Here is a 14,505-nt window from a genome sequence, read left to right on the forward strand (position 1 = left end):
AGAAATGCTTTGCAGTTTTCTCAAACAGTTAAGACCTTTTAAATGAAAGGATCTCCTACCAAGATCCTAACAAGATACATACACACACACACACACTCTCTCTCTCCCCCCCCCCCTTTCTGGGTATCCTCAAAACAAAATGCCAACATTTAGCAGCAGATAAATTAAAATGCATACAGTACTCTGATGAGCCTTAACAGGCTTATAAATCCTGGATGAAATGAAAATTCCTCACGAAATGTGCTTTTTGAACCAAAGATTAAGACTTCCTATTGTTGCCTAATGCTGCCTCTTGTCTGTTTTAAGTTCCTCCTATAATGTAAAGACTCTTCAAGCCTATTTATCCACCTTCCCAAATCACTTTTTTAGAAGTTTTATTGGAAATATACTGGCAGAGAGAATTCCCAATGTTCCTTCTCTCAGGAAGTTCACAGAAGAATATCACTACGATCGCCTACTTTAGAGAGCCAACTGTCTTTATGATATCACCAGCTGTTATACCAATCTCGAACCTCATCCCAGACCTAGCTGCATACCTAGCAATCTGTGCATCTCACACTAAGGAGCTAAGACTATTTCCACTCAATTAAGAAAGTTACTGAGCTTCTAGTTACCTACACTATTTAAAGCAGTGGATCCTGATCTTTAGGAGCCCGCAGACCACTGAGGCAAAAACTGGAATAATTGTGGACCATATGCAAGCCCCACTGCTTCTACACAAAAAGTACAATTAAATCTATAACAATGAGAAAAAGATTTATTAGAGATTTATCATTTATAAAGATTTGTGAGTTTCTGCTTTTGTTGCCAGCTGCGACTGTTTGCGGTCCATTTTCTGCCCTCTCTGGTGGTCCATGGGGAACTGTCTCCTGAGTGAGTGCTCCCACATGGACTACAGAGAGGATAGAGAATGGATTGCCCACAGCCACAGCTGACACTTCAGTGCCAGTTGTGGGCAGTCTGTTCCCCACCCTCTTTGGTGGTCCTTGGGAGGGTGCTCGCTCAGTGACACACTGAAAGAGATAGAAGGCAATCTTTTCTGAGACCTCGTGGACCACTTCTCATGGTCTTGTGGACCACCTGTGGTCAGACCACAGGTTGGGAACCAGTGATATAAAGAATGGTAATCAAACGGGTATGTGTGCTAAAAATTCTCACTAAACAGTCACACATCCAATAAGGCTCTTTCCTGAATAAGAGAACAATTATTGTGAATGCCATGGCAAAACTTTGGCCTCAGGACATAGGTCACTTACAGAGGTGCAAGCATCTTGTAAGAATTTCCCAGTAATCATGTTAATCAAAGCAAGCTGTTTGCAATGATTACTGGGAAATTCTTACAAGATGCTTCAGATACACTTGAAAGGTAAGCAAAGTTTTAATGCTTTGCAGGCTTTATAGAAAAGGTGGGCTATAATGTTTAATGCACAATATACACACATTCATATGGCTGGGACAGGATTAATTCATTGATAAAACCCATTTTAAAATTCATTCTTTCTAAGCAAGGAGATCAGTTTATGGATAGGTACCTACCGAAAAATTAGCTGAGTTTATAATACACCCATGTGTTTTCAAATCCATACAGGACCTTATAAAGTGCTTTTTCCACAGTTCAGTTATTTTCAAACATACTTTTAACTTTTCCTGTGGTTTCAGCAGACATCTCTTTGTTGAGACATTTCACATCAGAATAAATTAATCACACTGCGTTTAGATAGGGAGATGACTATGAACACTTGGCCTTACTGCCATGCCAAGGAATACGTTTTGGGACACTTTGATGCCACTCATTATCCAGGCTCAGTTGCATCTCCTCAATTTTAAAATAGCATTTTGAAGGAGATCATAGTGGGTGTGACAGGATGGCTTTTCATCCATTTTTATCAGATGACAGTAAGTTGGCATCCTTCAGTCTCGGAAGACTACGGTGTCATGCTCTGAATGGTGGTTCTGGAACAGAGTGTCCTCTCCAGTGCGCGAAGCCTGGGTAAAGTAGGTATGGAGGATAGGCTGTTAACCATGCAGCAAATCAGTGAAGTTACAAATAACAGCTGTCTGTGGATAAGAAAATCGGTTGAAGAGGCAAGAATTGTGTGTATGTGTTAAATTTTTTCTCTCTTCCTCTAAGGATTGCACTTAATGTGACAGATCTTTTTACCGTCATACACAACTTGATAATTCCCTGACTTTGTACTTGAGTGCAGCTGCCCTTGAAGACTGCTTAGAAATTGAATCTGCTCTCTCTCTCTCTCTCTCTCTCTCTCTCTCTCTCTCTCACACACACACACACACACACACACACACAGAGAGAGAGAGGGGGGAGAGAAAGAGAGCGAGAGCTGTTTGGCTCTTAGCCTAGACAAACAACAGAAAAACATCTGTATCAATGCTTCATTCCCTGTCATTTAGTTTCTGGCATAATTCAAGGAACTGTTTTTGATCAGGCCCATTCCACAAAGTAGTCTGCCACTCCAGAAAGTTTCATTTCCCATGGCCATTTCCCCCCGCCACCTGTCTTTCTCATGTTTGGGTCTGCATCTCCTTAGGGCCAGAATGTCTATCCTATATACAATAACATTTGCATATTTTTGGCTAGCAAGGAGAAGAGTTGCACTTTCCCTAGCAATAAAATATGACCTTTAAAAATAAAGTAGTATTTCCTCTACAGAAGTGTGGCTTCATGGAAAGACATTTGCACTCCCTGCAACAGAATAGGAACGACATAATTTGGGGAGAAAAGTGGTCTGAAACTGCTCTTAGACTGCAATCCTATATACCACATTTCCAAAAGTGTGGGTTGCAACCCACTGGTGTGCAACTCTCCCACCTTCCCACCTGCCCCTGGGACTGTTTAGCTCAAAATCAGAGCCATTCCACAAGAGAGGAGGGTCAGCTCACTGACACTGCTGGCCGCAAAGCCTTACTGGGAGGTCTCTGAGGTGTCTTCCGGATCACACTGGGCAAGCCGGATCAGCCTACTGGCCTCCACAGGCCTCAGAATAGCCCTCAGAAGCGTCTGAAAGTGACTTCCAGTTTTTTTTTGGGGGGGGGGCAACTTCTAGTTTGTCCCATCATGAATCTTGAAGTCCCATCATGTTTCAAGTTTTAAAGTGAACTTTTCACCTACAATACATTAGGCTTTCTTTAACATCATCAAAAGGAACCTTATCAAAGCCCTCAAGTTTCCACACAGCACATGGATTTTTCAAAATTCTTGAGAGGGAGGTTCACACAGAGAATTCCAAATTATAGACACAAATTTGAACTTCTGAGGATGACTACCTACCCTGGTCAAAATCTGCAAGCACATGTGAAGGAAGAAGCCTAATTCACTTGCAATGTCACAAGAGCAATTTTCCACAATAAAGAAATAATTATTATAGATTTTGAGAGAATTACTGCAGTAATTGCTTATGTTCGGTTTTTTTGTTTATACAGTCTGGCATCATTACCCAATAGTTTACCCATGGCATTATTATTTTTTTTTCTGACCTTAGTTATTAACATACCTTCCAGTAAATCAAAGCAAATTAAATGAGTCCAATGACTGAACACACAAGCTTGTTAGGAATAAAACTATGTTCTTCTCTTTACTGTTTGAAAGATTTGCCCTGTCTCTTTCATATCACTACCACAAACATAATGCTGCACAAGAGGAACAAGTATTGGCATGTCCACTAATATGAACATCTCCATTTTAGTCACCAGGAGAAACATTGTAATTTTAAGCTCTCTTGCACACGTCTTCCTCTTAATACAAGACAAGCACAGACACATTCTTCAGGGACCCAAGATATTTTCTGTTGCCAATTTGTGACATTTTAAACATATCAGCTATATTGATTGGTTCCAGAACGCAATTGCCTCATGTGTAATGCATGAGATCAACTTTCTTGGATAGGTGTTTTCAAATTTAAATGACTTCAGCCTTGTCATCATTTGAAGAACGTTATGATGGATACATTTGCTATGTAGTGCTGATATCCCATCCCCTTACCTCCAGCACCAATGTAAGCTGCTAAGCTTTAGAAATTGTGAGAGAAACCTGGACTTCACACAACCTGCAACCACCACCAAAAAGTGATGATGGGGTTCATCAGAGGAACTATAATCACAGATGCCCCCAACTAGGCTCATGTACAGATACAGGTAGAAGGGACTACCATGGTTGGGCAGCTTCAAACTGGCTCTGACAAGGCACATCAGTATCTTCTTCAGCTCCTAGCCATGGCCTGGATTTTTGGGAACTTGGCTGCCTGCCCTAGCACTGGTGGGGTACTGTGTCCTTCTACACTACCATGAATCGCTGTCCTTAATTTCCCCTTCCAGTAACCTCAGTCACTCGGGGATCACATCAACAATGAGATGTCTCATTATTTTTCTGATACTTGACTTTGGCAGCATACTGAACAGCCAGATGGTCTCAGGTTTGGCTTGTTGACAAGGATCTTAAAGTCATATGTGCAGCTATACAACATATGATGCTCAGCTCTCTCCCTGCCCCCTTGGTCCAGTACTACTATGGAGTTTGGCAGTAGTGGTGGTATGGTTGTTCAGAGTCAACAAGTACAACAGCAGAAACTGTAGCTAGGTTTCAGTCTTTACCAAATATGTGTCTATCTGTTGTCCTGTAGCCAGTGCCAACTGACTGCATGGAAAGAGGAGTTTGTTACATGACAATACAGGCACTGTGATCTGGAACAAGTCATCATAAAAGCAAGGCATGTTTACCAAAATGACCATTATAAGAACCACCATTTTATTCAACTAAGATTTTAAAGGCGTTTTGTGTTCTTGCTGTGAGAGCTGCATTAATTTTCTCCATGATTAAGAGTCAAACATTTTCATCAAAGGCATCCACGACATCAGCTGCCAGAAAGCAGCCTTTCAGCTGTCATACAGATGGAAGAGGAAGGTTCCAAATCACTGTTTACCTGACAGAGTCCGCAGAGGTGATCGCAATTAGTGGAAGAGTTCTCAGTGGAAGACTGGTTGGCCGCGGCACGCTCTCTGTGTCACCCTTTCTGTCCCAATCTGTCTGCTCCAGCTGTCTGAATGCCAAAGGAGGAAGTTGGAGGTTACGACAGGAAAGTCTCCTAACACGATATTGATCCATTCCTTGGAGAGCCCCTTCCTCTTCATTTTGAGGGTACAAAGTTTCCTCCGATACCTGCAACAGAAGATATTGTTTTAATAATTCTTTGCAGCTTCTTCTTCTATAAATTGCATCTGTTATTCTTCTCGAGACAGATTCTGACATTCATATATTGCTTTTCCACCCGTGCACTCCGGGTGGGTCATGGATTAAAATAATGAATTTCATCATAACAGGCATGATACAAAAATGAAAAGGACAGGAAAGGAAGAGGAAATAATCACATTTTCTTCTTCCCTTCCTGTCCTTTTAATGGGGTCTTGATGTTGACACGAGACTGTTCCAGAAAAGAAGAAACCAAATGGAAAGGTAAGGTATAAACCTTTTAAATAAATAAATAGTTGGTCCTAGCCAAGCTGTTGGAGACAATCTCATTGTCCCACTTCTCCCTCCAAGGCATCCAGATGGAATGGCCTGTTCTGGGAAAGAAGAAGTCAAAATGGCTCTTGGTCTTAGCCTGTTAAGGAACTGTACCTATCTGAACTGCCCCTTGCTTCAAAGGGTGTGCACCAATTGGGTTTTTATTATTTATTAGTGCACTAATATTATTAGTGCACTAGATGGGTGTGCACTAACTGTTTGCTTTGCTTTTCACCCTTCCCACCCCATGCCCCAAGAATCACATTACTAGCCTTGTCAGAACTCTCCCGCCACAAGGGAGTAAAATGCTTTATGGCCCATCAATGGGCTCACCCCTTGCCCGTAGTCAGTTCTAGGTTACAGTGCTCAATATAAGAGGGCAGCACTCTAAAAGGTGTCCCTTTGCCCAGTTAGCAGGCATAATTAGATATTGCTGGCCTACTCATGAAACAGCGTGAAGTGGTCATCTCAGGCTGTGATTGCCCCATGCACATACCATGACTGCCCACTGTCTCCACCAGTTGACCCATCTGTTTACCCATGGTTGGTCATGCAGCAGCAGCAGCAGCAGCCACAACTTCTATGTCTTCCTGCTCACTTCCCAAATAAAAAAACTCTGGGCTGGTCAAGAGCCTAGGGAATGAATGGCAGAGGAAATGTGTGGAGTAGAGTGGCATGGCCTAGAGCAAACATTTTCAACCACTGTGCCATGGCACATTGGTGTGCCGCAAATGGTCCCCAAGTGTGTCGCAGGAATTTGGGAGAGGGTCATTTATTAGTTGGGCCACTGGGGATGTGAGCTCCCAGACAGCAGCCATTTTAGTGCCTTGCCAGTGTGCCATGAGATGAAAGAGGTTGAAAATCATTGGCCTAGACGGTCTAGGGGAGACTGATCATCATAATGTGGATATACTAGACCAGTCTGCAATGAAAAAGGCAATTTACAGCAGGTTCATTCTTTTCCTGCTCAACATAGCCTAATAAAACATGCTAAAGGCAAATGGTTTTGAGAACCAGTACTCCTCCTGTTCTTCTGCCAGAGTTTGGCAGGGGATGAAACTGGAATTATGTCAGGGTTGCTGACATTTTTGTCCGTATACACAAAACTAGGTCTAGGTCTCTGAGATGGTATGAAAGATGGTTCTGCTTCTAGTTTGTTTTAAATGTTCCTTAAATGTTAGGAAGAAAATTTTGTTTCTGGAAATGGGAAATATATTTTGCTAAGTAAATCTCTCTTCCATAGAATATTATTACAAGCTCATTATTTTTTGAGTATACAGCTAACTTCTTCCCTGTATTGTCTGCAGTGTGGCAAGAGTCTAAGAAAATTGAGTTGAAAACTGTCCGATAGATTAGTTTGAGCTGTCTTTATGATAAATGTGATAAATAGGGGCTTCTGAATATTAAAACAAAAACAACAGAAAAGGTGGCCAGCTGGCTGCCTAATCAGTATACTAAGACTGTATCTGTAAAATGAAAATCTCAGCTAAACATGGCAAGCTTTAAAAAAAATATGGCAATCTAAATTCAGCATTCATGCCAAATAGCTAGCCCACCCTTAAGAAAATGTGAAATCATAGGAATTATGGGTTTGGGGGCAGACTGCAAAAGTAAATCAGAATCATTGATTGCTATAAAAATGCCATGAAAAGCCTATTTATAAGTCACCAAAGGAGATGTTCAAGTACACTTCCGATATATTTTTAGTACACTACACAAAATGAAAGGACAAAATTGCATGTAAATTACATTTCTGTTCTAGAACTACAAGCAAAATTGAAAAAAATGTTAATTTTACGAACTGCATGAAAAAGGGCATGTCCCATTTAAGACCACTTTATCATAGTCACTGTACATAAACAGCGAAGTGTTTTAGAAGAGGAAACTCTTTTTTACAATTACCAAAATAAATGCCTTAAAAATCTTCTAAAGAATACAGGTGTAACAAGCCATTCAAAGAATGTTCCCCAGAGACTAATTTTGACAATTACAACTCACCAACATGCTTATTTCAGCAGTAATCTGACAAGCAAATGGTTCATGAACTGTAGCCTACATAATGGGAAAGATAGGTGGCCTATAGTCTCCCTTCTTAGTAGTAACTGTATGTGAGCACTTCTACAGGCACAAGCAAGTAATTCGACTCCTCTGACTACTGTGTGATGGGTAGCTAGAACCACAAAGCAGCAAGGCCTATCCATACGGACGGAAACACATTTTGTCCAATGACAGACAAAGCACAACCTGTGCACCTACTGGGGCAGTGAGCTTTATTGTAAGATTCTAAATTTCCAACTGGCTATCTTGCATGTAGATGTGGATACCACATTGCTGAAAAAAAACAGTATGACTTCATCATAGGTTCTCATAGAGTCTTGGTTTCTTGTTCTTTCTCTAATAGCAGCAAAGTTTGCCCACCAGTGGGAAAAACATCACCAGACTGTTCAGCATGACACCCACAAATAAACCTTGGCTTTATAAACCATCTTGTTTCCCAAGAAGGAGCAGTTAACTGCAGAACTACAGCTGCCTCTTCTCCACTTGCATCATTGGGCAGCACTATTTTTGCTTGGCTGCCCTGGTCCTTTAGAGCTGGAACTGGAGGGCAGCAGGGTGTTCTCTTGGTTGGGTATACAGCATCTCTCCTGAATGTCATACTACCCTGTTTAAATGAGATATCCAGGATAAATGACTGCATGTAGGAAAAGAGGGAGACTGCAAGAGAATTCAGTTGAACATCTGCTTGGCACCCACACATGTATAATTGTAGGGCACTCTGTGTGTTTGGGGGAGCAAGGAGAGGAGGCTTCCGCCATATCCTAACCATCTTTCAGGGCCTGAAAGCCCTACATGGGGCAACTTGTTCTGCACCAGCAGTTTAGGTGGCGCAGATCCCAACAGCTAGAACCCATTGGGCAGGCTGGAGCTCAACACAGGTAAGGGAACAAATGTTTTCTTATCCCAAGGAAACCTCCAGTCTGCTCAGTTCCAGCACTGGATACAGCATGGGCCATCTGACCCTATTGCAACAACACTGGATAAGTTTGGGCTGCCCATTGGTCTTTTTAACGATGGCAGCATACTAAGTGCAATTAGTAGTAGGACATGCTGAGTGGGTTGGAAGCAACATGAGAGAGACTGTAAAGTTTATCTCTACCTTTTGTGCAATTAGAACTCCCAGCTGGCTCACCATTATCTGATCAAAATATAAGATTTACGAGCCACTTCCAGCTGATCCAAGCAAATGCTCCATGAATCTGCACCCTATGCCTGGTCCTACATGCCCCAGCTGCCAGCATCCATCTATGCCATGCCAGGCCTTAGCATTGTTGTTGGCAGTGGTGTAGCTAGAGGGGGTGCAAAGCACTATGTCTTGCAGGGGGCCTCAGCATGTCATCCAGTTGGTCCCTCCCCTTTGGAGCCATTCCAGGTGGTGGGAGTGCCTCCATTTTGCTCCCACCGCCCGGAATGGCTCCAAAGAGATGGGCCAACTGCATGCCATCCTGAAGCTCCCTGCAAGACTTAGGGCACAATCCTAACCAACTTCCAGTACTGGAATAGCTGTGCCAGTGGGGCAAGTGCCGCATCCTGCAATTGGGGGGCAGTCATGGAGGCCTCCTCAAGGTAAGGCAATGTTTGTTCCCTTACCTTGGAGTTGCATTGTCCTTATGTCAGTGCTGGAAAGTTGGTTAGGATGGCAACCTAACCTTAGTGCTTTGCACTCCCTCTAGCTACGCCACTGGTTGTTGGCATCCCACAACAGAATCCAATGATTCCAAGCCCAAATCTGGAGTAGTTGTTTTCTTGTGATTCACACTAGGAAAGTGACAAATTTAAATCACAATAGTTTGCTGGACAAAATATCACACCTTATCAGTTTGAGTGACACAGCTAGTGCTAACTTTCTGTGAATTGGTTTGCAAGCAAGAGGTGAGAAGTACTGTTTACTTACATCAACTTCCCACTGTGCATCCCTTTCTTCATTTCACACTATTGTCATGCTCCATGACTGTTGGAAAAATCATCGTTTACCCAAACAGGTTTTTTTTTTAAAAAAATTTAAATAGCAAGTGACAGTAAGTTCATTAACTACAAGAGAATCATCTCCCAGTAGAAATCATTCCTACCAGTTAACCAGAAAGAAAATTGACACCCACTTGTTTTGACTGCATTATGCAAATATGCAGTTTTCTGTTTCACCACTGAGGTCTTGAAAATAATGTTCATTTCTCATGATCTCAGTTTCTGTCTGTGTCAGCTCTACCTTAGAGACATGTGGAAGGGAAGCAAACAAAACATGGCAGCAGTATGAGTGAGAAGTGACTCCATCTCCCAGATAATAGGATACATAGCCCCTCTCAAAGTGCCCAGTTCTCCCTTTATGTTTTAATCTGTTTTTAACCTGTTGCAAGCCGCCCTGGGTCCCTTTGGGGAGAAGGGCGGGGTATAAATAAAGTTTATTATTGTTTATTATTATTTATTCCTGTGTTCTCCTCCTACAGGGAGTCTGGTCTGGCATGAGCTTGTCACAATAATCACTCTTCTGTAAGCTTCCAGCTAAGAAGGCACAACGCATACCTGGAGGTCAACCAACAATGCCAGGTGGTACACTTCAAAACCAAGGCCTTTTCTCTTAAAATTCTTGCTTGCTGCATGCTGAGGACCAGCACCTTGATACTCAACAGGTCTATTTGACTAGTCAGGAGCTCAGTTGGGTTCTGACTATAGTTAGAGAGAAACCTCTCTTGTTTGGAAACTCCCTTTTATTTTTTGGAACCCGACTTTGATGTGAAAGACTGTTGTCCACAACCATAGCTGAACGACTCTAAGTTAGCCCTCTTGAAGCCCTGGGCAGTGCTCTGTGGGCTCTCAGCCTGGATGGAAAAAGAACATTTCCTCTTCAACAGCTGTTTTCTATGGGATATCATGAAAAACAATTCTGTGCTTCCCATTATCTGGATATACAGTAGTAATAAACCAAGAGTCAAGACAGGACACAAAAACAAAACATTAATACCTCTCAAATATATTATGACATTCTTATCAGACATTTTTTTTTGGACAAAATTAGAATGGGAATATTCCAAAGGAAAAACAGTATTAGAAAAAAAACCGCCCAACAAATTTAGCCAAATGCCAGCTTTCTTTAAAAAATAATTAGTACACAATGTGACATGGCAAGATAATGTTTCATTCAAGGTCATAATATTGTAATGTTCCACAAGTGTTTTACAATATTTTTAGTTTAGGCATACTTGCAAGCAGAATTATCTAAAACAATTATCTGAATTATTAAGGTATTTATAGGTGAAATATTTAACGTTAAATCTAAATGTCAATCAAATGAAATGGTAGACAAAAGTGAGAAAACAAGAGGAGATAACCAAGCTCAGAAATACACTCACATTGTAGAATTCAAACTTGAATGTATGCAAATGTATGCACCCCTCAAGAGCAAGCCAATATAGTTATTTTTCTAGATAGAAATCCAAACTACTAAAATTCTAAAAATAAAAAAAGACTGACAGTAACCCCAAGTCTCAGCAGACAGGAAAGCAAAATGGCACAGATGATAGATAAAACAGTGTAGCATTGAGATGCAAAGCACTCTTAAGAACTGTGCACTTTAAGAAAACACAATGGAAGAAATTAGCAAACTGGAGCATCATACAGCCCAATCCTAAAGGCAGTGCAGCCACCAGGTGCCAAAGCAGCTACCACTGCATCCTGCAGCTGCTGAAGGTCTCCTCAGGTAAAACCCCAAGCCCTGCAATGGGGCTTCTCAAGTCTATGCTGGCTATTTTACTGACACAGAGTTGAGAGACTCTACATTGGGCCAGAAGGCCTGACACAGAGTTCAGGATCTGGCAGAGCAGAGCTTATCTAGCTCCAGGCGGCATCCAGCCAGCACTGGGCTCAGCACTGACTGGCACTGGGCTGGTACCAGCGCTGACTCCGCACAGAGTGTCATGGGTGTGCATTATGGCACATTTGCAACACCCAGTGCCGGTGCTGGAGATCAGCACCGGCGCTGCCCCAGCTCAAAATTCAGCCCTTAGGCTGCAATCCTATACACATGCTTACCTGGAAGTTGGTTCCATTAAGCTAAATGAGACTTACTTCTGGGTAGACATGCAAAGGATTGGGTAATTAATGTCCTTGCATGTGGTTCTCGATAGCCAGCACTTCCAAAAAGTGTAGGTTGCAACAAGTATGTTGTGATATTTATCTTATTTTGGTAGCAGAAATTCAGCCTTTGAAGTTCTTTATTTTAAAATTCTCAATGAATTAGAGAACTACATTTAAAAAAAAAATTTCTAGGGTTTTCTCATTCACAGTATTGTATGTACATAGGAATTTTTTTTTTTTAAGTTTGCTTGCATACCAATCTGGCTGGTAGCAGACACTGAAATTTAAATCACTAGCAGCTGTATTTCATAAGCCCTTTGCCTATGGGGATAATGCAATACTGCCACCAGAAGCTTTCTTGGTGTTCTGAAATTATAGACCTGCTTCAGATATGCATAGGCATCATTGATTGTTCAACCGCGTTCAAATGCACCACTGTAAGGGCTTCTTCCCCGCACTTTTTCAACAATGCATTGCAGCTGGTACTGCATAAGAGAAGCAAACTGGTTTATTCCCATATCAGATTCTTTCTCCTAGGGGGGGGGGTGATGTTAATTTGGAGAAGGGGGAACCACAACATTCATCCATGTGGTTCCTTCAGCCATTCATAACTGTAGCAGAATCAGAAGAACTTCCATACCATCATGATGGCAGAAAAAAAAAGACCACCTATCCGTCCCCCAATGATCATCTGTTCCTTCAAAGATGGACAAGACAGCCAGTTTATGCCTCCCTCCTCCCCACCTCTTGCTCGATGCAAAACATTAACCCTTCTCTGCCTCCTGGCTGGAACTTTCTTGCTCCTGCTTGCCTGGTCTAAATTATGGCACCATGAGGTGTTTCATGTGCCAAAAAAAGTAAGTAAGCATACCCAGACACACAGACTAGAGTCTGCACAAGTGGGGACTCATTTCCAAGTCAGTGGCTTATCAGTGACATGCCTGACTCAAGTGGACGTGAGTCAGCATAAAACACACATTTTCGCAACTCAGACTTGAGTCACCTGACTCAAGTTCCCTTTCCTGATACATAGTTTCAATTGCAAGTTTGTTGATTGAAGCATCTTGTTGCTTGAAACACTGACAAGCCAAAGCGAGAGAGAAAGAGATTTGCAACTGTAGCAGAGAACCGCTGCTGTCCCACACCATATCTGCAAATGGTCTCTTAGCAAAGAGGACGGGGACAGTTGGCCCTGCCTGCTCACAGCATACTTACTTGCTTCACATAGACTACAGCCAGGCCTCATGGGCCCACCAATACACCAGCCTAAATGGAGGTCACCAGCTTCTGCAAGTCTTTCTACAAAAAGCAAGGAATCAGCATATTCCAAAGGGGTGGCAGGAAAGAGCAGTCCCACTGTGAGTGGGCAGCTGAACAAGGATCTGATCCAGTTGTCTTTCAGCACACACACACACGTATCTGGGAAGAGGTCAGCCTGAAGTTTAACTGCTCAAGGGTAAGTCAACTATGGAGGTCTTATTCCTCCCCTCTGCACCAGGAGTAAACTGCCCTGCCCAGAGTGATGGAGCTTCAGCCTTTGCGCCTATTTGGTGATTCCCTGCCATTCTTTTGGTAGATGCCAATTCATTTGCTGCCATCCGCAAAGGCTGGTGCACTGTTGGGTATGTGAGGCCTGACTTTTAAGCTAAGAAGCATCTTGTTAGCTTTTTCTTTCTTGTTTTCCTTCTCCTTTTCTCATTCAACTCTTGCAGCGATTTTCAACCACTAAGCCACAGCACATTGGTGTGACACAAATGGTTTGCAGCTGTACTGCAGGAGTTTGGGGGAGGGTCATATTTTAGCAAGGCCATTGTGGATGTGAGCCCCTGGCTGTCAGTGCAGTGTGCCTTGTCACTTGTAAAAAAAACTGAAGATGTGCCATGAGAATTTTAGCGCCTGCTCAGTGTGCCATGAGATGAGAAAGGTAGAAAATCGCTGGGGACTCACTCACCGAATTTTGGGGTGAAACAAAGGCTGAGCTCAACCAAGGAAGCAGAAAGCCCTGGCCCCACTGAACACTGTAGGTCCTTATCTCCACACTCTAGCTCTGTTTGTGACTTGACCTTGTCTCGTCTTGGCAACCACATGCAATACAGGCAGTGTACCATTTATGTAAAGGAGTGTCACAAGGAGCCACAGCGACTGCATTCACCCCCCTCCACCACTCCCCATCAACACACACAGGAAGTTTTAGCAGCATGGTTATAACTGTGTGAAAAGCTGTTGCACACAAACCACTTGCCATTTTACAGGTGCACCTACACAGCTGCATTTTGAGCAGCAACTATGGTGTTGATGGTATGTATTAATCAGGCCCCAGTGACTTGCTAGCATCTTAAAAGCACCTGGAGCAGAGGAGGACTATGTTCTCTTCAGTGTTGCTTGCTGAAATCACACAGTACATTAGCTGCCTAAGCAGTCACACATTCTCTGCTACAGTGAAGAGTAAACAACTTCCTCTGCAGTTCCCCCAAGTCAGTTCAGTTTCTTAAACAATGAACGACAGTGGATTTAGAAATAGTTTTCAATACTTTAACAGTAGAAGTAGACAACACAAAACCAGACATAAACATAAAAATGTAGACTTCCGATAAAGTCCATAAGTTACAGGCAGAGAACCCACCTTGTTCAAATTATCACTGCTTCTCCAGAAAAAGCAGAGGAGAGCACACATTTCACATTGTTCTACAGTCCAGTGATCTGCCAATATTCAAAGGCTGTATCATTCAAATACAGGCAAAAGAGCCCTTTGTCATTAAAAAAGATGTTCATGGATTTCAAAGTGAGTACGTGACACAGACTGCAGTCCCATGCACACTTACCTGGGAGTAGATCCCATTGAACTCAGTGGGACTTAC

General features: G+C 42.5%; 1 protein-coding gene across 2 annotated transcripts in view; it reads right to left on the reverse strand.

The window, feature by feature from the left end:
• The window catches only part of PDE4D (phosphodiesterase 4D), a 624,208-nt gene that overhangs the window by 532,372 nt on the left and 77,331 nt on the right, over window positions 1-14,505 (reverse strand). For both annotated transcript variants that reach the window (XM_066614472.1, XM_066614482.1), the window contains exon 2: window positions 4,938-5,173. In XM_066614472.1, coding sequence (XP_066470569.1) covers window positions 4,938-5,173 — 236 coding nt within the window. The remainder of the gene's footprint in view (window positions 1-4,937; window positions 5,174-14,505) is intronic.

The sequence above is a fragment of the Tiliqua scincoides genome, chromosome 2, assembly GCF_035046505.1.
Source record: "Tiliqua scincoides isolate rTilSci1 chromosome 2, rTilSci1.hap2, whole genome shotgun sequence".
Taxonomy (NCBI): Eukaryota; Metazoa; Chordata; class Lepidosauria; order Squamata; family Scincidae; genus Tiliqua; species Tiliqua scincoides.